The sequence below is a fragment of the Recurvomyces mirabilis genome (assembly GCF_035927965.1).
Source record: "Recurvomyces mirabilis strain CCFEE 5264 chromosome Unknown scaffold_1, whole genome shotgun sequence".
In the NCBI taxonomy this organism is placed as follows: Eukaryota; Fungi; Ascomycota; class Dothideomycetes; order Mycosphaerellales; family Teratosphaeriaceae; genus Recurvomyces; species Recurvomyces mirabilis.
The window spans coordinates 900,458-924,005 of record NW_027041935.1 but is presented as its reverse complement, the minus strand read 5'-3'; the positions used below and the strand labels follow the sequence as shown (position 1 = coordinate 924,005).

Genomic DNA, 23,548 nt, shown 5'->3' with positions numbered 1-23,548 from the left:
AGCGGCATACCCGAGCAATGCTGATCATTCGCCATCAGGGTACACAGAGCATCGAACAACTCCTTTCCCATCGCCGGCTGTGGATAGATTATGAATCTACGATGTCTGACCCAGGATCTAAGGGCTACAATGGGCAGTGCGTCTAACTTTGTGTGAACATTGTACGTCTAGCAGAGGAGCGGATGAAATCGCCTTGGACGTAGGTGGAGGCCGTGAACGTGAATCTTCTGGTGGTGTTTCTACCTCATCAGGTCTAGTCAGTCAGACTGAGCCAGGTTCATTCCACGTAAAGATATGAAAGGGTTACGCAGACACGATGAACATGGGCCGAAGAGGCTAGCGAGGGAGATTTTACTGGTGACACCACAACTGCCAGCTTTAGAGTCCCAGAGATGTCCTTCGTCTTCCAGTCGGCAGCCCAAATGTTCTTCGGTTGGCATGTGTAACAGAGGAACTAGGCGAGGTGGTATGCGAAAGCGTGCCTCAGGACATTTTTGCGAAGTTGCGTCTCCGAGAATGACTGTGTCGCATGTCGCCTGTCGCCTGTCACTTCTATTTCTGCGACATCGCTTGCGGGGAAATTCTGCATGATCTTTCTTCTGGAATAATAATAACCAAGCTGGCGGATCCGATTGACGGTGTGGTGCAGCAAGACTACATGTACACTCAATCTTGCTGTCCGATTCTGTCTCCTAAAGAGCACGTTTTTGTTGCAGGAAAAACTCCGACTCATGGTGGATGGATCGTGCAAGGCGGTCTAAGGTAGGTAGTCTTACCGTGGCAGGTTTGTAGCGTGGTATCCAGGTATCCTCGGTCAAGGTTAGACTTTGAGGAAGCCGCCGATCGGCTGGGTCAAAATTATGACGACAGGCACGGCACTATCCTAGAGAGGAAGGTGTTTGCACATGGCGATCAACAACCAGGATGATGAGAAGACAGGACTCATCGCCGCGATAGTAGTAGTACCGTAGTAGTGGCAGTCTGAACGCATCAAGCTATGAGGAGGTACTTCCAGCCGTAGTCAGGCAACACGATGACTCCACCTGCAGATGCTGAGCTGCGCAGGACACGGCCATAGCCTCCAAGGCGCGCACGCGACTGGCTGCGAGCCTTATCAGTTGCGCCTTCGTATCGACCCCGAGACATCCCACGCAGGTGAAGTATCGCCGTTGGCTGCAGATGCTACCTCAGCATCCTCCACAACATCCTACGTCCTTCAACCTACGCACCCCATGCCTCCAACTGACGTTAAACATCTCCTCTCACAAAGCATTTTCCTCACGCCGGGTCTCGGAGTTGCTTATATCAATAGACCCTGGTCAATCTAGGTTACATAACAAGAACACGGCCCGTGGTCACCGCCGTCTTTAGTCCCATCGGTAGACATCAGTCAAGCGTCATTTGGATATTCAGGCACCGCAGAAGAGCCAGGGTTACGGGTAGTTCAGTCCACGCAAAGCGATTGCGCTTTCGAGCCACAAGACCGGCGCACGCTTGGACCACGCTATACCTCAGGTGCTTTGCACCGTCTTTTCTTCGACACGATGATGGTCCCACGAAGTTATCGGTATTCTTCTTCGCCGCCGAAGGATGCCGTGATTGTTGACGAGAAGAGTGGTGGGAGGAGAAGTCATAGGAAGCCCGCACAGCCGAGGGAACCAGAAACATCAAAGTCAAGAGCTACGCCAACGACACCGATCGCAGCCGAGCCAGCACATGTTGCTTCGCGACCAGTAGCAGTGCCACAGTCGCGACTAGATCGTATCCAGGGCAGCATGCCTAAAACACTGGCCAGCCATGGTCAACACATTTCGACTCGAAGCCGAAGACGAGCACCGCAGGGTCATGACCCGAATGCACTACCACCAGCGGTAGCCGCTCTGCTAGCGATGACCGCGATCCCGCCTAGACGACCAACCCAGTCGCGTAAGCAGTCACGCGAGCAGCGTCGCGTGTCCATCGATGAGCTGGTCCATGATTGGAAGAACGATGACAAGCTCAAAGCAAGCTACAGTAGTAGCCCAGCATTGAGTGTGTTATTAGAAGATGTCAGCGATGGTGAAGATACAGTCGCTGCATCACAGGACAGCTGTGTGGACGACGGGTACTTGTGTAACAGGTCGGCGTCCAGCGAAAGTGTACCATCCTTGGATTTGGACGATCGATCAGTTTTATCGCTGAGCAGTCCACGGACACCAGCATCGTTGCGTAGCCGGAGGTCATTGACGAACCTGAAAAGAGACAAACCTCGTCCGAGTTTGTCGCGGGAAGAAACGGTTTCCATCCATCCACTGGCATCGCCAGCTCCGCAAGCAGAAAGCGATGAAGAGGACATCGTGTCTTCAAATGCTGGCAGCCGGCCTTCGACTCCGAAATCGAGATCATCTTTCACCTCCAACCTGACAACATCTTTGCGGGCGCTGAAGAATGTGACCTTGAGCTCGATTGCGTCCTTCAGTCTTAACAGCGCAACAGCAGCATCGCAACGGTCACAGCCTTCACGCTTCACAGACGTCATGCTTTGGTCGCACCCCTACCTGTTCCCGAGGCTGAGCTCCGAGATCAGGCCCGCCATCCAAGGCACTGCCACAGAGGCTCAGCGACGCTACCACAATCCGCTTCCGCTCAGTTTCGAGGAACTCGAAGCTCCGTTCCAGCTTGCTTTACACGCTCCGTACCTGCGAGAAGAAGTCGCCGAGATGCCGACAATCCAGATGCAAACGTATGGTGGTAAACCTGGTAAACGGAAAGGCCTAAGCAACCAGAAGCGAGCCGCTAGTCCCGATCCGAATTCCGAGGCTGGAAGAGCTTTGCAGAGCGCCAGTGGTACACGGCAGCGTGAGCCTCGTGAGAATAGCGATTTCTTGCGCGTCGTGGTCCTGGAGATGAATATGAGGAGAGAGGGAAAGCTGGAGACCGGACGAGCGAGGATATGGTTGCCACCAAGGCAGGTGAGCACGCCATCTGCAGCTGTGAGCACGGTACCAGAGCGATGGGTTGGCTTGAACGCTTATCCTTGAGCTTGATCAGGAAGTACCAGGAGCGTAGAACAATGACGACTCGACGTGACCTCAAATATGATACATTGTCAAGTTATGCAGTGCGTTTGATACAGCTGACTCTGGCAAGGAAAGCCGGCCGACGATTGCAAAAGTGGACAGGGCGCCCTCATTCACATCTCTCACATCCATCTCTTGGACCACAACCGATGAATACCTGTACCTGCACCTATACACTTACAATTCACCTTGCACACTGCATCATGTGTGATGCTACGACACCTTCTCGAAGGCCCATCTTCAAATAATCTATGCGTAATCATGCCCACCGCTCCATAGTCTGCTACACCAATCACATGTGGTTACTGTATTATACGACAATGAGAGTGACCAGGATGTCTTCATACCAGGGACGTCGAAAGTATGAGGTCTAAAGTTCTGCGTTCTTGACAAGGATAGGCGTTCGTGAGGTATGTATAGTCCTCGCCAGAGAGGCCATGGCCTTCAGTGCCATCGTTGCGGCTTTCAACGCGGCCCCCGATGTTCTCCTATACCATGTTCATTGGCTGCATCACGATTGAAAGCATCCGTGGCGAGAGCCTTTTTGCCACAGAGATTGGAATCGGGTGAACTGCCACTCCATCTTCCCTCGCTGACCTTCTTGCCAATCGATTTCGTCTTCTCCGTGTAAAGGGATACTGACAACCAAAGGACGGCTTAGCTGGAACGTGTCCAGCTTCTCGCTTTCAACTTCCACCGAAATCCAGCATGAATGGCAGACTTTATTTGGACGGCAGTATGTTCACCGCGGCTGCTGTGCTTGGGTTTAGCTGCTATCGGTATGGTGCCGAGTAGAGAACACGTGGCGCCCACCAGGTTTGTGAAGCAATTTCCAGTACGGCGCGCGCAACATGTCGCCAATCTAGAGAGATATATGGCTCGTCATCGTGGTACCCAGTGCTTCCATGTGGCATCGCGAGCCTTCATGTACTCACGACTCTCGATAGACTTCGTAAGACCATAAAGACCACTGACTGGCCACATGTCGAATAGCAACTGTGTCCAGGTCTTATCGAGCTCCTCGTCAGAACCACCTTTCCCGTGCTTCACGTGGACCTTTTCGTAGACGGTAGCTAGACTGCTGGCATGATACTTGTCGCGCAATGCGTCGTAGGACGACTTGTCGAATTGAGACCAGAACTCCTCTTCTGTGTAGTACGTCTGCGCGTACAACCACTTCATGCCTCCTAGTTCCAGCAACTTTGCCTCCAGCTCGCGATTTGCTTCCAGGAAGGCTTTGTGTTCTGGCGGCGCAAGGCCCCAGAGGCCAACATTGAGCATTGGCTTGAGAGTCGTACCATCAGACTCCTTTTCATTCAGATGAGGATGCATTGTCGGCAACACACTTTGCTTGAGCGGGCACAGCCACAGCGGGTATATGTTGAAACGAGAGTCTGTGAAGTCGACGAAGTCCTTTGCGGTGGCATAAGGGAGCGCTAAGTCCTGCACGATAAGCCTTTCAGATTGTCCACTGCTATGGAGTGCATTGTACAGCATCCGGGTATGTAAGAAGTCATCTAGAAACCAGCATGTGAAGCTGTTGAAAGGTAATGGTTTGAAGTAGTCGAAAGCAGCGGCGCCGACCCAAAACCCGCCTCGATCGTAGCGGAAGAGATACTCAGGTAGGGGCACAGCCTCAGAAGCTGACTCGCTGTGATTGCCGATCTTGTCTTGCACATGGAGATAGAACCACGGATCGCCGGGAGCGCTAAAGCGCTGTACTGGTATGCCTGGTGTTGGATTGTCCGTCAGACGACCAGTAATGATTGCCCCTCGAGTCTTGGAGAACATAATCCCATCAAGATAGTCTACCTCGTCTGGTCGGTTGGTGAAGAGCTTCAGCTTCGCCATTGCTTCGTCCATGCCACCCTTCACAGGATGATATGTCGTCTCCACATACTTGCACGCCTTCCTGAGTCGAAGCCTGACCAACGTCGTCACGCCGAGCGTGCCAACAGCTCCAGCCGCACCACGAAATAGATCTCGATGTTCGTCTTCCGAGCACGTAACGACATCGCCATTAGCCAAAACAATCTCGATTTGATCCAGAGTCTGATCGAAGAAGCCATGCTTGAACGAGCTTGATTCTCCAGAAGTACCAGCGTAGCCACCACCCACAGTGATTCCTGGAAACTCCATAACAACTGGTGGTATGAGGTTGTACTTCAATGTCTCCTCGACCAGGCGATCCATGGGGACATTCGGCTGCACGAGAGCATAGGGTGTATCTTCATCAGCATGAACTAGCAGAACCTTGTTCAATTGGCTCGTGTCGACTACGGTGTTTGCGTCGCGGCCCATCGCCGACTTTCGTGTGCTGTTCGTCGAGCCATGGTAGATGCGGAACTTTTCGCCACGGTCGTGGAAGCTTCGGACACTTGCTGCGACGTTTGCCACTGCTTTGCGGTGCTCATGAAGCAAATCTATCGTGCCGTCAGGCTGTGGGATACTGTTCGTCCACTTGCTCATCCACTTTGAAGTGCTCTCGTGGGATATGAGCTCTCCGTTCATGGCCGAAGATCTGCAATGGTACTGCGTCGAGGTAAAGATTTTAAGGCAACTTCCTACTTGAGCGGGCGATCGATAGTTGATCCGCGCCGAGCCCTCGACCACAACGCCTTTTGCTTTTGCGCGCAAGCAGCCCGAGTACATCAATTCTTTCGAAATAGAGCGGATTCAGTGGTGATCATCATACATTAAGATCAGGGAATGCCGGGGGAAAGCTAGCTTACTCGACCATCTCCCCAAAAATGTTGCAGCTACATGGTTGGTCAACCACATGGATACACACAGCCTCATGCAACTTTGACATACTCCATTGCGACATATATCAGGAGGCCTTGCCTGAGTACCGGGTGTCCATGACCCATGACACACCACAAAACTGCTTCGTCTAGCTCGATCATCCTCATGTGGTCCATCGATCTCCTACTGCAACTCAAGCATCTTCGTAGAAACGATCCTGACACGACCACCACGTCTCCATGAGCACCGTGCAGTGCACTTGATCGTAGGAGAGTATGTTCCAAACCGGCACTATGCAGTGGTTGAGCCTCAACGTGGCTTTCTCGTACCATCTGGTGCGCATCATTTAGTCTCGCTTCCACCTTTTCCTTCTCTGCGTCACAACCGTACGGCACTGAATATTGCATGGTGCCGGCTGTTGCGGGAATATCTAGGTGCGCTGGGCGGTAAGTCTGGAGACGCATATGGACTCGAAAGTCTTGACGAGGTACGATAGGCCTACGATCTCGAAACATGCCCCAGTAACGATCGTTGGCGTACTCCCAGAATCTCGAGAACTCTTCTCTAGTGAATACGTTTTTGCTGCCTTCCAAGTTGAAGAGTAAGCCCTGCATGAAATTCACCCGATCGTGATCAATGTCCTTGAGCATCTCCGCGACGGCATCAGCCACTGCTTTCTCTTTCACTTGCGGGATCCTAGTCCTGCCGTCGATCTCAAACGCGTGAGCGTAGTCGGTCATGATGGTGAAATGATTGAGCGCGAAGAACATATCGGCAGTCTCCTGTTTGGCTCGTCGACAGGTATGCGTGATAGTAAAGCCCACAGTGTATCCTTCGGGTACGCCACCCGCGACGTATAAGTGAATGCCCTCGGGCACGTGTGGAACGAGCTCCCAGATCAAATTGCACAACTCAGCGGGCAGTTTGCCAAGTGGCGACTGGTTCATTTTTGCTGAAGACGCTGGCAATGCGTGGCCACCACGGAGTCCCACCCGAACTGCAAGTAACGATTTGTCGAAGAACAATCTCGTATAGCGATCGGCGCTTCTCGGATGAAGATGTTTTGCGGCTGTTGAGTGTTGTTAGAAGTAATGACTCTACGCTCATGTCAGAAGACGTGAGCTTGCTACGTCCAGGTCCGAGCTCTTCACGCTAGTGAGTGAGACGAGCGTGGAAAGTGTGATCCAGTCAGTATCATATTAGCAGCTCAAGGCCGCCTTGGTTTGTCGATGAACATGCTTCCTATACCTACATATGTACACTCACCATAGCCTCCACCGCGTGAATACTTTTCTTGCTGCAGCCACTTTACTCCGTCTCTTCTACACATGATGTCGTCTTCGAACCTACACGGCAGGCCTGTTAGGGTCTATAGTGCCCATGACCTTGGCAGTATCTGGGCCTCCTTCAGACTTCTTCGATTTCTCTGGGTCCTCGTCGATCTGATACGAGTGTCGAGTAGGTGTGTTGGACAAACCAAACTGCTTGCCAGTAATGTCACCCTCCTTACCTTTCGCAGGAGGCTTTGAGGTGGCGGCCTGTAAACAGTCAGCATGCAACTAAACCCCGCAGGCGAATGACAACACCTACCTTCTCCTTCTGACTGCCATCATCTGCCTCTTCATAAGTCTCCTCGCTAGCACCCAGGTCCTTCTGCAGACCAGAGTCTACGCGCGTCTTCCTGCCGCCCTTGTTGTCTGGCTCGCTCTTGCGCGACTCGGTGGCGCCATCGGATTCGGGCTTGACGGCACCCTTGCCAATGCGAGAATCCCCACCACCTTCTTTGGGCTTCGAGTCCTCGCTTGATGTTACAGAACCAGTATCTTGACCCTCGCCTTGCGACCCGGATGGCTTGCCAGAGGCTGACTCCTCACCAGGAGCCTTGCCCTTTTCTTGCTGATCCTTTGGCGCCTTTCCAGTAGAGGACTCGTTGCTCTTCTCCTCGGGCTCTGCCTCGCCTTGTTCTTGAGACGAGGTGTCCTCCTCTTTAGGTGCCTCTTCCTCCTTTGGTGCCTCCTCTCCTTCGGCAGGCGCCTCCTCTTCATGAGCCTCCTCTGCGTGCTCGTCGTGACCGTGATGGCCAAAGTCGGCGTGGGCAGTAGGCCAGAGGTACCAGCACGCCGGCACAGTGACGGCCGTCCCACCGATCATCCTCCCTTGTGTCAGCATATGTTCGCAAATTCTCACTCAATCTTGTCGTGTACATACCATGGGATATCTGAAGTAGGCTCACCATGACCGTGGCCACCACCACCGCTAGCATATCTCCTGCCGACGGACAGCTGCGTTCGGGCTGGCGCGGAGATTCTCGAAGTAGCGCGTGTAGTAGTGGATCGGAACGTTGATTGAAGGCCTTTCAAGGCCCTGGCGCGTGCGACAGACATTTTTGCAAGAGTCAATGGCAAAATTCGAAACAGTGGGTAGAGTTGCAGGACCTTGAGCTACGTTTTGGTTGTCTTCGGAGCTCTGGCTGGAGAACTAGCAGTTCCCGTCCGTGCACGCCCACGTCACATTGACCGATATGATAAAAATTATGTATTGTTCTATCTTACGACGTCTCGTCTACGAATCTTGCGTTTAAGGTGCTGCACGCGCTTCGCTTCAAATAGCTCTCCACGATGGCTATGTTGACTCAAGCTGGAGGCCACCCATGGGCAGGTCCCCACCCAGGCCTACCATCAGCCCCAGCACTAGCAAATCCCAACTGTTGCTCCACCTGCCTCGTCTCTACGTTCTCCGGCGCATCATAATCTACAGTAAACAAGGTAACAGCGCCTTGGCAAGCCGTCACCACCATATTCTCCCCTGGCAAGCTGCAGTCACCATTGTAACACTGGTTCTCACCAGCTGGCTTCAAGCCAAAGTAGTCGTTGTTTGGGATCCCGACTAAGCCGGTGGTAGTGTTACAGTATATCTGAGGCATGCCTGCGCCGCCGGTGAAACGTGATTGCACAAAGGGTGGGTTCTGGCAGCTCGCATTCAGAGCTGGGTAATCGACATTCAGGCCGTAGCCGAGTGGTAGTAGACGTTGGCCCGATTTGGTGCCATTGGCGAGGCGCTCGATCAATTCAACTGAAAGCTCGGCTGCCCAGGTCGCTGAGCTGGAGGTGTTTGTCAAGGTCGTATAGCTCTGCGTAGGATTGGCTGGTGAGGTCTTGAAATGTAATGACCTACTTCGAACTCGTTCAGACTTGACAAGCAGACCTACCTTTTACAGCTTCTTATACTGCCGGCCGTCCCGATGCTTTTCCTGTTGTTTCTTTGCGTCGGACCGCGTGGGATGAAAGAGCTGTAGCCATGTTCATGCACGACCAAAGCAGGTACAGAACCCGTGCATGTCTCCAGAGCTTCGATTCGCCGCTTCTGCTCAAGCGCAGGGTGAGGTGACTGTTGGCCCACCTGCTTTGACTCGTGCATACTACCTTAGATATGTTGGGTGCGGATACAGTCGCAGTGGCTAGGTGCCAAAGTGCGTCACAAGGAGCTTGACCATGAGCAGAAGCCATGAAACCCGTGTCTGTCTTTGCACAAGCGCTATAAGCTTTTCGGCGACCAGAAATATGTGTACGCATACATGCATCGAGAATGGCTGGTCCAGGGTATCTTAAGTCCATATAACGCCATCTACATATATCGTTTCTTACATCCATCGACGTAAGAGCATGAAGATCAAAGCTCCCACCACAGCCCAGATAGCCTTGTCGATCCAGGGCGGTAGTCCTTCTTCGACTGGGCGCTGTTGCGTTTGTAATTGCTGTGCTTGTGAATGTGCGGGTGCCGCGGCTGGTGCTGAGGACGTCCCTGCTGCATTGGCCATTGCGGATGCTGCTTTCGTGGTCGGTCCGTCATGAGGCTGCGCTGTACTTGATGCAGTTACAGCAGATGGTGATTGTGCCTGTGATGTACTTGGATTGTCTTTCCTCTCACTCAAGTTCTCCCTGTAAGCCAGCCTCAACTCCTCCGGCACAATCTCTTCCCTCTGGCCATCCTCGCCAAGCTCTTTGACAGCCTCATCCTGCTCCTTCATAACCTCTACATTACTCTTCCCACAAGCTGTACACTTGAAACTCGTACTTTGCCCAGCCATCCGTCTCCTCACATCATCCGAAGCCTCCATACCACCTAGCTGCCCACTAGCACTAGTGTCCATGAATGATCGGATCGCGACCAGCGCTGTCCGAATACCCCATGCAGGCTGCCATGTCTCCTCGTGATGGCCTGATATACTTAGACATATCTCACGGTTGACTTCGAAGCGTCCAGTAGGCGTCAGGAATCGGAAGCTAGGTGGCTTGAGTGGGTATGCGGGTGGTAGGACTATCCGGCCATGATACAATCCACCTTCGAATGGTGACGGTGAGGGCGGACCACGGATTGTGAAATGCCATTCGAAGAGATCTGTTTCTAGTGGTGCCGCATGATAGTCTGAGGAGGGTTGGTTGGCGAGCTCGGAAGCTTCTTTTAAGATACGTTTGATGGTTGGGTTCTTGGAGGAGAACTGGCCGGCGGTTGACATGATTTGTCTTTGACGACGGAGGTATTCAGGAGTGTGTATTCAGGTTCCCGACATTGCTATATCTCAGAAGTACCTTTATCTACTTGACTTCTGTCCAGCTGGCTAGAACATGTGCTTGTGACATAAAGTGCACTTGCAGTACGCTGGCCTAAGCACTCAAATAACATTCACTTCTGGAGGTCGGAGCTATTCCGCTTCTGGACGTCCACCTGTTGTTTCGCATATATCCTCTGTGCTACGCTTGAGTCGTCATCTCGCATCTCTGATTATCATTTGTCTTTGATTCGATATACTGGTTAACGAGCAATGGCTAGGACAGTGATCCACAAAGCAGAATCTCGATACATCACGCAGGTCGCGTATTGAGCGCGACTCTGAGATGTCAATGAGCATAAGGTATCCATCATCAAACTATGGCATTCTCTTCCTCGTGACTTCCTGCTTGAGATGGAACCACGAGTTTGCTCGACACGACCTGGGATATTCCTGGCTGCCAGCCATATGCCTGGGCCACAGTGGATGCGCACGATCGATGTGCATGTATGTACGCATCGTACATGGTGGAATGAGTGCCCGACCGCGATCTGCGCCACTTCGCACTCAACATCAGCGATGAGGAAATCTCACTCTTCCGGAACATGTGTGTCCCTACGCATTCGCGAACGTAACCACGCTGGCGGCTCCGTGTCTCCGACACCACGCACTGAGTCAAAGGTGCGATGTCGTTAGCAACAGCGCAAGGGTAAGGGGTTAAGTAGCCAAAGCTCGGAAGCTTGCTGCCGGGTACGACGAGGATAATTTGATGTCTCAGGAAGTATATTCTCGTGCCATGGGAAGTCTTGGTCGAGCCAAGTGCTAGCGATGCAATGACTACCTTGCGGTCGACGGTCACCGATCGTACCATCTGCAACATTCACAGCAGTCGACTTGAACCTCCGAGCGTTCACTTTCCGCCCAAAGAGCACATCGAGTTCTGCGTACGTCCTGTTCTTCGCTTCTGGAAGCCGGAAGATTGTCCATACTGTCGAGAGGATGCTGAAACAGCCCCAGAAGAAGCCTGCTTTGCCTCGCCAACCCCATGCGTCGGGGTTAAGCATATATGGCGTCAACGACGAGTTGATGATGCCCATGACGCTCCAAGCGCTCGCAGTAATGACGATCGACTTCTGTCGGAGCCGTGTTGATGGCATCTCACCTACGACGGCGTACAGCACCGGTCCCATGAAGGTAGAGTGAATTGAAAAGAAGATGAGCAGTAATGCCCCAGTGGCCCAGTTTGCACTTTCGTTCGCTCGAGGCGCCAGGGAGATGAAGCCGATGGTAAAAAGTATGATGCACGACAGTACTGTTCCAGCCAGGTACAGTGTTCGTCGACCGAAACGTGCCATTAGCGCCCAGCTGCAAATCGTACCGAAGAAGCCGATGGCATATTGTCCCATGGTGAGATCAAAGGCATTAGTCGGCGAGAGTCCTGCTTGCTCGAAAAAGTAGGTGCTATACCCAGCAAGGCCATTGCCGTGAAGGTACTGAATCAGATAAGCCATGACTACGATCTCAGTCCGTCGCAGGTCGACACCTCGAAAGCAGTCCAGGTATGAGGTGCCGGTGCGGATCTCCTGCTCGATTTCGTTCGTACGGATCATCAGCTCGAGATTGTCTTTCAGCTCACGTTCGTCCTGGTGGCTGGTCAATCTCCGCAATGATGCTTTGGCGTCTTGTAGTCGACCTTTTCGAACGAGCCACCATGGAGATTGCGGTGCGAGCATGATTCCGAGGAAGAGCGGTATGGGCCATATCCACTGGATGGCGAACGGGGTCTTATAACCCCATTTGTCCGTCCGTGTAAGCAGAGCACGTAAGATGCCGGCACCGAGGAAGTGACCGAATACCCAGCATAGCTGGAACGCAAAATTGTGTCAGCAGTGACCGGTCAGAAGGTGCCAACATACTTACATTAATGTAGCTCGTGATATACGAGCGCAATGCTACTGGTGCAACTTCCGAAGCATATGCGGTTGTCAAGCCTTGATACGTTCCCCACGGTATGCCACACCTAACACTAATCAGAGGGTCATTTGTTACCTTGGTGCTCGAAATTATACTCACAGGATTTCGCCAACGACAAGGACTCCCAGATTCGGCGCGAAGAATGGTGCGAAGATGAATAGAGTCGTTGCGCACAGAGCTACAAGCATGACATGTTTATGCCTACGCAATGGTCAGCCCGCCGAGCTGGAGTCATGGTTCCGCAACGTGCACTATCCGCTACATGAACACCTACCCGTAACGATCTGCCAAATAGCCATTGAGTAGCAAGCCGATAATTCCACCAACGTTCGAACCATTCGATAGACTACTCTGCCACTTGGCTTGGACTTGGCATTTGGCCTTGCCGTTGACGGTATGGCATGTTCCATACTTCTTTTGAAAGGATGGGTAAGCGTAGAAGCTGTTGAGGAGAATGGTATCGTATGCCAGCATGACAATGGTTGTGCTGAACAGAATGGACCATGCCGCTGCTTTCGGGTATTGTCGTAGTGCAGTGCGCAAAGTCATATGCGTCTGCTCATCGTTGGCTGCTTTGGAGTCGCCGCCTTTGATGGCGTCGATGTCATCGCCATCCCGGAAGGTTGCACTTGTCTTGCTGGTGGATGGTTCGTCGTTGCGCATGTCGATAGCTGTGCTAGTGGTGGACTTGACTTTCATGTTTCAATCAGGTCATTTGTGCACCACCAGACGTTGTTGATTACTGCTGGAGTTCTAACTTCACTCGCAGTTAATCAGAGGTGGATTGCTCCCATTCGCACTATCACGCAATACCATTGCAAGATTATGCAAGTACCCTAGTACCGTCGAGCTGTGGTTGCGGGGAGGATATGTGCGCTGCCGAAGGATTCAAAACATCAGCTTTACCTTCGAACGAGTTGAGACAATGGAAGCGACGGTTCTTGACATAGCAAGTTGCACTGTTGGCGTTCGGAAGTCGTAACAGGGCTGCTTATCTACCATTGAAGCTAGCACATTATGTTCACCTGCACCGACAATCCATCATGGACCGATTTTGGTCTCTGGCACTTGTGATACACAAACCTCCCCCTATAGTCCCAGATAATCGTCGTTACGATAGTGTTTGACAGGTGTATGCTTGTACGAGTCACGAGCAGTATTGCGGGTGTCACTGTTGGTGCTGGGCTAGGAGACCTCCTGGCCTTCTCTCCATAGGACCTGACGGCATATAATCTTCGACGATCTTGTCACCGTCCTAGTCATTATCTATGCCAAGTCGCTGTAGACTATCGGCACGGTTTCATTGTAATCTACCTAACGTTTTACTCCGGTAGTGCGTACGCTGGAGCATTGTTTGATACTGACTTGTTAACATCGCTGCAATGTTCAGCCTGGTCCGCCTCTCACATTGACTGTCTGTTCCTCACTAACGTTTGATGATTCGTGTAGCTCTTCCATCTTCTGGTCATCGAGCCCCAACTGCTGCGGAACTTGATGGTGCAGTAGTATCTTGTATCTGCTACTTTGTAGATGTCCTGACAGCCCTTATGTCTGCTCTTCGAAGGGCGAATTTCAGTAAGATTTTTAAGCAGTTTTATCCTTACTCTGACGGCACTCAGTATTCGTGCTGCCTTGGACTGGTTTTTCGCGATAGGATGGTAATCGTCCGTTCGTCATACCAACACATGCATGGTACCTGATCTGCAGACTGTGAGGCTGAGCCAAGTAGTCGCCAAGCAAACGTGGTTTCAGCTTCCGGCCGCCTGCATCTGAGGTTCTTCTTCAGTTATCAACCTTGGAACACCTTCGTCTTATCCAACTCGACCTTTGACCACCATAAAAACGTCACCATGGGAGTAAGTGATACCTTCACACAGTTGTATATTGCTCTTCCTGCCAACTATGGCCTTGGCCCCTCCACAACACAGCCCCGCGCTACGTCATCGTCAACATGAGAGACATTGAACTCGGCATACTGACAAAAAGTGGTAGTTGGCGAGTAAATTGGCGGCAGCCCAAGGAGGCCAAGCACCCGTGGCAAACTACGGCTCCCAGCAGTACCCACCCCAAGGCCAGCAGCAGCAGGGCGGCGTACCGCCACCCGGAGGTGCACAAGGCGGAGCTGGCTACCGTACGTGACGTGTTGCTACTTCAGCAAACTTTGCGCTGACAAGCTACACAGCCGGCAAGCCCTCGTACACTGCTTACCCAGGTGGCGCAGCTCAAGTAAGTTATTAAATTACCTGCTTGCTTTGCGCTATTCCTTGCACATGCACCATTCCCTGCTTTGCTTCTGAATCTTGGCATTCCGTCCATCCACAACACACGACATCACCTACCAACGCCATGCCACTTGCCGCGAAGATGGCTGCAGGCGGTGCCGGCGCACCACCATACCCACAAGCTCTCCAGCCTGGCTATCCGGGACAACAGCAACCCTACCAGCAACAACCTCCATATCAGTCGGGTCCACCAGGCTACGGCTCGCCGGCACCTGGTTACGGTCAGCAGCAGCAGCAGGGCGGTTACTCACGTCCACCTCCGCCGCCGCCAGGTCAGCTGGTGAGTCCTTACCCAGGTCAGCAGCAGCAACAATATGGCCATCCGCCATCACAACAATACGGAGGACATGGTTCGCAGCAACAATCGCAGTACGGGTCACAGCCACCGTATTCACAGCAACAATCACCATATCCTCAGCAATCGGGTCCACCAGGTTACGGCTATGTTCGTCCATGTTGCGCCTTGCGATATCATCTCTGCGCGTTTGTTGATTCTATACGCGCATGCTAACCCAAGATGTTTTCACAGGGCGGCCCTCCTCCACAGCAAGGCGGCGGCTACGGAGGACCTCCTCCGCAAGGTCAGTATGGACAGCAGCCACCTCAAGGCGGATACGGCGGACAGCAGGGAGGACCCCAATACGGAGGAGCACCACCACCACAAGGCGGAGCACCACAGAATGTGCAGGGCTACGTTCAGCAGCTGCAGCAGGCAGTGCAGGAGAAGCAGCTAAATGCGTTCTACGGCCCTGGCACGCCCGGCGGACAGCGTCTCCCGCAGATCGCCCAACGTGCTGCACAACAAGTTGACCGCCTCTGCCAGGCGTGGCGCATCCAGAGAGAGATCGCTACGGATATCGTCCGTCTTGCACTGTATGATGTCGTGATCTACATCGACGACTCTGGCTCCATGTCCTTCGAAGAGAACGGCGAGCGTATCAAGGATCTCCAGCTCATCATGCAGCGCGTGGCATTTGCCGCCACCCTCTTCGACGAGGACGGTATCGATGTTCGCTTCATGAACGATGAGCAGATCCCGCTCAACATGCTATCTGGTCTTCGCACGGAGCAGCAGATCGAGCAGCTGCTCACGAACAAGCGCTACAAGGGATTGACGCCGTTCGGTACCGAGCTTCGCAAGAAGGTCATCGATCCGATCCTCATCCCTAAGCTCCGTAGCCAGCAGCTGCAGAAGCCGCTACTGGTCATTGCCATCACCGACGGTCAGCCGGCGGGCGAGAACCAGAATGAGTTGATTGACACCGTGCGCTATGCTCTTGATAATGCACGTCGCTCGAGCTACGGTACAGGTGCGATTGCATTCCAATTTGCGCAGGTCGGCAACGATCAAAAGGCTACTGAGTTCTTGGCCAAGCTGGACAATGACCCGGTGGTCGGCAAAGAGGTAGACTGCACTTCTAGTAAGCGAAAACAGTCGTATTATCTACCAACTTCAAGCTAACACTCTTTAGACTACGAGAACGAGTCCGCGGAGATGGCTAAGGCCCAACCCCCAGTCGACTTGACCCCCGACTTGTGGATGATCAAGCTCATCCTCGGTGCCATCGACCCGAGCTACGATACCAAAGACGAAAAGGCCGGTATGGCTCCTGGTGCAGGTATGCCACCAGGCGGCGGCTACGGCGGCCCCGGAGGCCATCAAGGAGGCTATGGTGGTCCGCAGCAAGGCTACGGCGGTCCACCCCCTGGTCAGGGCGGCCCAGGTGGCTATGGCGGTCAGCAGCCGCAGCAAGGTTATGGTGGTCCTCCTCCTGGTCAAGGTGGTTACCCGCCCCAGCAAGGGTACGGGGGACAGCCGCAACAGAGCGGGTACGGTGCTCCTCCACCACCGCGACGCTATTAGGAGTGTTAGAAATGACTCCATAAGCTGTTCTGGCTAGCGAAACCTCCGCATAATCATGAGAATAGGAAGATCTGGTCTGAGCCGACCAGCTCACATGACCTAGGAACGACGTGAAAAGCTCTGACTAAACAATTCCTAATATCAGATGTAAGTAGCTCTACCATCCAATCAAATCTGATATTTCAGCTCAATTGGCTGCCCATCAGCCTCTCCGCTCTTCAACATGGTCTCGAGAATTTCCAGATCCGCCAGCGCCTCCTCAGGCTTCTGCTTATCTTCCTGCTTCCCACTGACTAGGCTCTTGGCCCAAGCGAAGACCTCCTGCTTCACGCCCCCGAGCGTATCAGGTTTCTCCTCCACTTTCGCCTCTCCGTCCAGTGGCGTGATGGTGACCTTACTTCCATCAATAGTGATACTTCCCTTCTCACAAGCAATAGCCCACTCAGCGCCTTTGAAGGTAGTGCCAAAGGACACGGAAAAGTTGCCCGTCGAGCCATTTGCGAGCTTGAAAGTCGCATCTACTGTGTCCACGGGCGGTAGATGCTCTTTGTTCAACGCCGTGAACGCGGAGACTTTCTTCACTTTCGCCTCCTCGCCTAGCAATTGTCTCATCCCTGCTATGAAGTGGACACCACCATCTAGTAAGAAACCACCTTGGTGTTCGGGCTTCTTGCGCCATTCGGTTTGCATGTACTTCATGTCGTGTTTGACGTTGCCGGATAGTTTATGTCTGAAGCCTATGACTTTGCCAAAGAATCGAGCTTGTTCGGCTCCGTACATGAAGGCGTTCAGGTAGCGGAACTGCTCTGCTACGCCGAAGGTGACTTTCTTCGTATCGATGTTGGAATGATACCAGTCCACGAGCTCCTTCCCGGTCTTGACATCAGGAGCGAGTGGCTTCTCAGCAAAGACGTGTTTGGCTGCTTCTAGCGCTTCTCGGATGAATTTGGGTTGGACCATGATTGGGAGTGCGATGATGACGGCTTGTACATCTTTCCGGGCGAGGAGATCTTTGAACCCTTTGCCAGGTTCTGAGTCGTCTGAGTACAGGTCTACGTTCGAGAGTCCTTCCGAGACGCCTTCGGCTGACTTTAGTGATCGAGAGTAGATGGCTTTCAATTCGAGCTCATCGCTGGCTTGGACGGCGGGAAGATGCTCCTCTTTTATGAAGATACCACTGCCTATCAGAGCGACTCCGACTTTGTTCGACATCGTAGTGGAAAGTCTGAGGGTGCTTCTGGTCTGTTGGAATCGACGATATGTCTGCACGGTGCGCGATACTGGCGATTGTGTTTCGTTATAAGTGCTTTGTTGACGTTGTCGTTGCGGTTGTAAAAGTTGCTTCTCACGTACGTAGCAGAGTCGTCATGCAATTGTGGTACCTGCCCTTTCAGTAAAGTTCAATGCATTGCAATTGCAAGACGGACTTTATCCGGTGAGACGTGGAGATTGTGTGGGTCCAGCAGTCAGGACACGGGCCGAATACTATCAGTAGCGAAGATGTAGCAGAATATTAGGTCGCATAGACCAGCTATGTATGGTACATGGTTAACGAATCGCATCGCTATACAGGAACGCTAGAAGAGTCGCTAAGACGCTCAGAGTGGGTATCTAATGTAAGGACAGTTGCGCCAAGGGCAACGTACAGCAATGCAAGATGACAGTCGAGAGATCGAGTAGAGTCGTCCCTATCGACGTGTGTAATAGGAGACGTTCGTGTTGTCCAGAAGGCGTCGTAACACCACAGCCACCAGCCATGTTCGCCGACAAGGTATTCCTCCTGATCACCTGGATCATGACATCCTTCCCACCCCTTCTTGATTATGTTATCGATATAGGCGCCAACTTCGGTATTGAAGCCTTGTTCTTCAGCGCCGGCATTCGTGGCTTTGGCATCGGTGGTCGCTTTTCAGCCATCCGTGAGTTTTGACCGCGCACCCAGCTTCTTATGCTTCTGAAGCCAGGTAGACTTCCTACGGACGATCGCATACTCAGTGCTGCCAGACGTGGCGTGGTAGGTGCCTGCGAGTTGGTCCAGCTCCATCGCTCCTTCAAGAGTTGCGTCGAGTGCTGTGACCTGGGCGACTCGGGAGGTGTAGCGTGGCCGGCTTCTAGGTCGTCTGTTTTGGTGCTCCGCCGTATCGATACAATTGGACCTGAATTCCTTGTGGAGCTCTTCGGTGGGGCTTGTTGTGGCTCTATTACTCGAGCTCGCTCCGGCTTACTGACCACACTCTGTGGTGGACTCGCGTCGAACAGGAATGACCGACCATGTACCTCCCGCAGTGGCGTCTGCGGCGCAGTAGGTGGATGGGCAGACTTCCAGGCACTTGGGTTTGATGCACTCTGCCTAGCCAGCTTGCGTGCGGCTTTGCTGCTCGGTAAGGATTTCCTGTTCGTAGGCGGATGTGACAGATTGATCAGAGATGGGTGCTTGGACGATCGGACCGAGTATCGGTATTCTCGATAGATCGGTAGCGCAGTCAGTCGCATCTCTTGTGCGTCCGTGCCTGATAGTATGGTGCTCGGATTGTGAGGTCGACAGGTCACAACCTCAGAGTACGTTGCACCCTTTCGTCGCCGAGAGCAGATATATATGAGTATTGCGATGAACAGTACTCCGCCTAAGACGATGTCAGTGCTAGAGACAAGTCAAGGAAGAAGATCTTGCATTACCTATGACCGACACTGCGATCGTTATTTGCCTTGATTTGGGCGAGAGACCAGTATGAGCTGGCGGAGGTTGACTGCTATTGCCCGAAGCCTCCTGGGTCGGGATGGGTACAGCAGTAATATCGGGACCCCAGCTGATGCTGGTAGTGTCCACGCTGTCATTGAGATGGTTCGGACCAGCCGTAACAAGAGGCAGAGACGTCGATATCGGGGACGATGTCGATGTCGTCAAAGTGCCCACGGCCACATGGCTCGAAGTGCTGCTGCTCAATAATGTTGCCGCGGATTGAGCTAGGCTGGACGTCGTGATGTGTTTATTTGTGGATAGTGTCGCAATACCACTTGTCGAAGTTGTTGCGGCAATCATATCGCTTGTCACACCGTTTGCCAGCGAGGAGGCCATTGCGAAAAGCCCGAGTACCAGATCTGGCAAGCAAGAGAGTCGAGGCGATGCCGGTTGGAAGGGTATGAAGTGCTGATAAGCATAGAAGGTTGAGTGACAGTCGACCCGGCTAGCGATGGTCGTGTGTGGTGGAGCCGTGCAGTAGCAAAAGCACAATTATGGAGCCGTAAGCTGTTATTGAAACTCGAAGTCTAAGATAGCCAGACTGGTGCGAATTCAAAGAATATACCGTACCGCGCCCACCGCCGTTCCACGTCGCCGACCAACAGTAACACTCCAGTTGTAGTCGAAGGTCCGAATAGCGTGAGAGAAGGACGTCGCGACGTAGACAAGTCAAACCCACACCGTCACAAATGAAAACACGAATATCGGACAGAGACCTACACTTCAGGCTTACCATGTACATTGGCCTAACCACACCGCGACACACCGTCCCAAAGCAGGACCAAGGTGCAAGCATCCATTGCTTCAGTTGAAACGCATGTGCGTTCGCTTGACAGCCTGGTCGAGGAGATCACCAACGACACCCTGGTCATTATGTGGCAGTTAGACGGTGCTTGTCGTGGAGAAAGGGCCTGCTGGTGAGCCAGGATCCGACGCTCGCGCCTCTCCAGGATTTTGCCGCTAGTCCACAATTCCCTGCTAGCCTCACAAAAGATGAGCAGAAATTCGAAACCGGCACAACGATGGAGGGGATGCCCGGTCGGAGATGTACCGGTGCTCACCGCACTGATGGCAGAGGGACTTGGGCCGTTGCTGGGATGTATCATGAAGTCGCCGAAGAACGCATTGTTCGACGGCATCTTCCTAGCCTAAGTCGTCCCGTCTCGGTTCCATCAAACTCAATCGTGTATGATATAGACGCCTATAGTAATATGGTCAGAGTCGAAAATGAAGGAACGGTTGGTTAGATAAGGTCTTCACACGGCCCGCAGACGTTGATGGTCGTTTGATGTTGAGAGGAATTTGGAGGATCGACGGGTGTCGTGAGAGGGGGATCAGCCTATAGGCTCAGATATGGTACTGAGCCGCTTCTCATGTAGGGCTGCGGCGAGGACAATATATCTTGCTGGAAGCCACATGAGTGAGATTGAGGATCAATATGAGCTGCATCGACGAGAGTGACGCCGCAAGATGTGAAATGATTGCGAGAACCAGAACCTGGACTCTGCAGGAATCCAGTCACGCGAGATATAAGTGTGGAGACCTGAGGCGCCATTGCTGGTGAGTGTGCTGTCAATAATAATAATAACCGCTGGGGATGACGTAGCAAGGTCAACAGTGAACATAGCAGTAACTTGTTGGAAGTGTTGTGCTTCTAAATGCAACATCATATTCAGATCAATATCGGAAGAAGCTGGTAGAATAACTATCAACCAGACTGCCATCGCAGCACAAGCAAGATGAACATTCTCGACCTTCCAGTCGACATACTGCTGCTCATCTTTCCACGGCTGGATGCCACGAGCTTCCTACACCTCACTTCAACATGTAAATCACTCCACCAGTCCGAGTTCGTCCATGATGCTCAATTCTGGTCCAACATAGTCCGGGATACCTTCCGTGTCCCCAACCAACCTCAAGTTCAGCACGATGGGAAACGCTGGCAGAAGCTGTACAAACGCCTACTCACGCAGAGCAGGATTTACACTTGGGGTAGCAACGACAAAGCGTGTCTAGGCCACTCCTTCGAGGCACCGCAGACAGCCCACCCTCATGTACCTGGTCTGATCGTGCGTAGAGCACCAGGCCACCGTAGAAGACATGTTAGCTGGCCAGCGGAAATGGAAGGCACGGAGAACTTGGGTGTGGTAGCCGATGTGCAGTGTGGTGGGTGGTCAACCAGTATGCTTACTGCCAAAGGTGCGGTGTACACCGTCGGTGTCATGGACGGTGAGCAATTCAATCAGAGAAGACCACCGTACATGCAAGCCATCAAGATGCAACCTACACCACTACGATATCCTCCTGGCTTCACCCAAGCTGCCGAGAGACATGACAACAAGACTGCGATCAAGCAGTTCTCAACAGGTAGATCTCATGTCCTTGGCTTGTCAGATAGTGGTCGAATATGGAGCTGGCAGGACATCGATCATGCTGCACTGCACGTCAAGTTCTTACACCATGAGACGAAAGAAGAAGTATCTGCAGGTCGAGGCACGGTGCATAAAGTCGTCGGTGGCTGGAACAAGAGTGTCGCATTAGTCGAAGGGTGTGGCATCGTACTCTGGGATCCATTGAGACGTGGACACGATGATACAGCCATCGAAGACACTGCACTCGTCATGGAGACCGCCGTGGTACCCAACACCACTTATCGGCAGACCCGAGGCAAAGAGGACACTGCCGCTCCAGGCACAATCGACAGCACGGCCGAGATCATTGGAGAGGTGCAGAGCATCGTTGCTCTCGAGGAAATAGTGCTCTTCAACACTCATCTTGGGAAGCTCTTTATCTCGAGCATAATCTGGACACGTGATGAACAGCGCCTTAGCGAACCTTTCGAGCTCGACGTAACGCAAGGCGTGGAGAACGCAGATGTGTTCGTTACGGATGTACAAGGCTCCTTCCGCTCCTTCGCCGTCTTCTTGAAAGATGGCACTGTGCTAACCAGCAATCAAGATCGTGCCTTAGATGCGTTGCACAGCACCGGAAGTCAGGACCCACTTTTCAAGTCTGTCGCTGCTCTTCAGCACAAAGATGTCATTAGCGTGGCCTTTGGCGACTACCACTTCCATGCTCTTCACGCGCCAGGCTACATCACGAGCTACGGCAACGAACCTCAAGCCTGTGGTGCATTGGGCTTAGGTGGCCACGGCGATCCTGAAGGTCGACTGCGTGGTATGCGTTACCAAGGGATTGGTGGCGATGGTCGCCTCCTGCCACACGCATACTCCGAAGGCCGCCGAGTCTGGTTCGAAGAGGAGAAGCGGGATTGGATCACCTTCTTGACAGCTGGTGGTGTTAACCCGGCTGAAGCTGCACCACGTTTGAGGATGGCGCTTGGTAGCCCTGGTATGGATTGCCAGGGTGAAATTAGCGAGTGGATTGAACAGCAAGGCAGAGACTGGGAGGACAAATTTGATGTGCGAAGTGAAGAGGACGATGGCTTGGGTGCCTATTTCGCACTCAGTGTCACTGCTGCAGGTTGGCATTCGGGCGCTCTTGTACTTGTCAACGAAGACCTTGCCGCGAAGGTGCAAGCTGCGTGCGAAGTGCGAGACCCTGCTTTGGTGGAGGAGGAAGAGGAAGAGGCACAGCCAGGAGCAGATGAGCTCCAAGCTGACTACGAGGAGGAGTCCACATCCGCAGCCAGTCCCTCACTCCTCGCCTCAGCTACAGCAATAGCATACGACTGGGGCCGTTGGTTCCTGGGCCTCCCACCTTACAACAGTGCAGCAGGATCTCAACAGCACTTGCGCGATACACTCGCAGCTCGCAACAAGGCAAGACGCGCAGCAGAGCGGATCGAACAGATCCACTCTCCACGCAATTATGGCGAGTCGCCGCGCAAAGGGTACAAGTACGTATGGGCCAACGACCACTTTCCTCGGTTGAGGTTGACCAATGGTGTCGAGATGCCTGGAGAGGTGGAATTCGATGAGTGGCGCTTTGCACGGCCAGAGTTTGATGTGCATGCTGGTGTGTGAGCTGACGGTGCGTGTGCAATGGAGTAGCAGGTATTCACGAGCTATGACATTATTGAACCATGCTACGATGACCACGACATCACCCAGGTGTCTCCCTGTTTCAATTCTCGTCTCACCTGTGTTCCGCTCGAAGCCTTTGGCCACGTCAGCAACGCGTATTACGATGTGAGCGAGGCCTAAGTCCAAGAGACGCACTGTGACTGAGAGCATCAAACACGTAAGATGCTTAATCTGATCTAAGGCTGCCGTCCAGTCATCTCAAGTAAGCACCAACGAGTCAAGAAACATTCAAGTGCCGTGCACGTGTCGACGCCGTCTCAACTCTGTTTACAAGAGCCGAAACCTGCCA

At 52.9% G+C, this 23,548-nt stretch overlaps 11 protein-coding genes across 11 annotated transcripts; 4 read left to right on the top strand and 7 right to left on the bottom strand.

The window, feature by feature from the left end:
• Positions 1–1,547: 1,547 nt before the first annotated feature.
• Positions 1,548–3,020, top strand: LTS14_000396 (uncharacterized protein; the record flags this gene model as incomplete). Its single annotated transcript, XM_064833109.1, has 1 exon — positions 1,548–3,020. One exon carries the CDS (start codon positions 1,548–1,550, stop codon positions 3,018–3,020), a length of 1,473 nt encoding a protein of 490 aa, XP_064699378.1.
• A 921-nt stretch (positions 3,021–3,941) lies between these two features.
• Positions 3,942–5,570, bottom strand: LTS14_000395 (uncharacterized protein; the record flags this gene model as incomplete). The annotated part of the gene is made up of 1 exon (XM_064833108.1): positions 3,942–5,570. One exon carries the CDS (start codon positions 5,568–5,570, stop codon positions 3,942–3,944), a length of 1,629 nt encoding a protein of 542 aa, XP_064699377.1.
• Positions 5,571–5,997: 427 nt separating this feature from the next.
• Positions 5,998–6,751, bottom strand: LTS14_000394 (uncharacterized protein; the record flags this gene model as incomplete). Its single annotated transcript, XM_064833107.1, has 2 exons — positions 5,998–6,136; positions 6,195–6,751. 2 exons carry the CDS (start codon positions 6,749–6,751, stop codon positions 5,998–6,000), a joined length of 696 nt encoding a protein of 231 aa, XP_064699376.1.
• Positions 6,752–7,150: 399 nt separating this feature from the next.
• Positions 7,151–8,188, bottom strand: LTS14_000393 (uncharacterized protein; the record flags this gene model as incomplete). The annotated part of the gene is made up of 3 exons (XM_064833106.1): positions 7,151–7,342; positions 7,395–7,956; positions 8,013–8,188. The coding sequence occupies 3 exons, from the start codon at positions 8,186–8,188 to the stop codon at positions 7,151–7,153; spliced, it is 930 nt and encodes a 309-aa protein (XP_064699375.1).
• Positions 8,189–8,436: 248 nt separating this feature from the next.
• Positions 8,437–10,320, bottom strand: LTS14_000392 (uncharacterized protein; the record flags this gene model as incomplete). The annotated part of the gene is made up of 2 exons (XM_064833105.1): positions 8,437–8,974; positions 9,449–10,320. 2 exons carry the CDS (start codon positions 10,318–10,320, stop codon positions 8,437–8,439), a joined length of 1,410 nt encoding a protein of 469 aa, XP_064699374.1.
• Positions 10,321–11,045: 725 nt separating this feature from the next.
• Positions 11,046–13,026, bottom strand: LTS14_000391 (uncharacterized protein; the record flags this gene model as incomplete). Its single annotated transcript, XM_064833104.1, has 4 exons — positions 11,046–12,218; positions 12,274–12,373; positions 12,427–12,528; positions 12,602–13,026. The coding sequence occupies 4 exons, from the start codon at positions 13,024–13,026 to the stop codon at positions 11,046–11,048; spliced, it is 1,800 nt and encodes a 599-aa protein (XP_064699373.1).
• Positions 13,027–14,177: 1,151 nt separating this feature from the next.
• Positions 14,178–14,466, top strand: LTS14_000390 (uncharacterized protein; the record flags this gene model as incomplete). The annotated part of the gene is made up of 2 exons (XM_064833103.1): positions 14,178–14,183; positions 14,320–14,466. 2 exons carry the CDS (start codon positions 14,178–14,180, stop codon positions 14,464–14,466), a joined length of 153 nt encoding a protein of 50 aa, XP_064699372.1.
• A 225-nt stretch (positions 14,467–14,691) lies between these two features.
• Positions 14,692–16,473, top strand: LTS14_000389 (uncharacterized protein; the record flags this gene model as incomplete). The annotated part of the gene is made up of 3 exons (XM_064833102.1): positions 14,692–15,054; positions 15,139–16,030; positions 16,082–16,473. The coding sequence occupies 3 exons, from the start codon at positions 14,692–14,694 to the stop codon at positions 16,471–16,473; spliced, it is 1,647 nt and encodes a 548-aa protein (XP_064699371.1).
• Positions 16,474–16,641: 168 nt separating this feature from the next.
• On the bottom strand, positions 16,642–17,842 carry LTS14_000388 (uncharacterized protein; the record flags this gene model as incomplete). Its single annotated transcript, XM_064833101.1, has 2 exons — positions 16,642–17,753; positions 17,827–17,842. The coding sequence occupies 2 exons, from the start codon at positions 17,840–17,842 to the stop codon at positions 16,642–16,644; spliced, it is 1,128 nt and encodes a 375-aa protein (XP_064699370.1).
• Positions 17,843–18,294: 452 nt separating this feature from the next.
• On the bottom strand, positions 18,295–19,549 carry LTS14_000387 (uncharacterized protein; the record flags this gene model as incomplete). Its single annotated transcript, XM_064833100.1, has 2 exons — positions 18,295–19,097; positions 19,150–19,549. 2 exons carry the CDS (start codon positions 19,547–19,549, stop codon positions 18,295–18,297), a joined length of 1,203 nt encoding a protein of 400 aa, XP_064699369.1.
• A 1,403-nt stretch (positions 19,550–20,952) lies between these two features.
• On the top strand, positions 20,953–23,199 carry LTS14_000386 (uncharacterized protein; the record flags this gene model as incomplete). The annotated part of the gene is made up of 1 exon (XM_064833099.1): positions 20,953–23,199. The coding sequence occupies one exon, from the start codon at positions 20,953–20,955 to the stop codon at positions 23,197–23,199; it is 2,247 nt and encodes a 748-aa protein (XP_064699368.1).
• Positions 23,200–23,548: the final 349 nt, after the last annotated feature.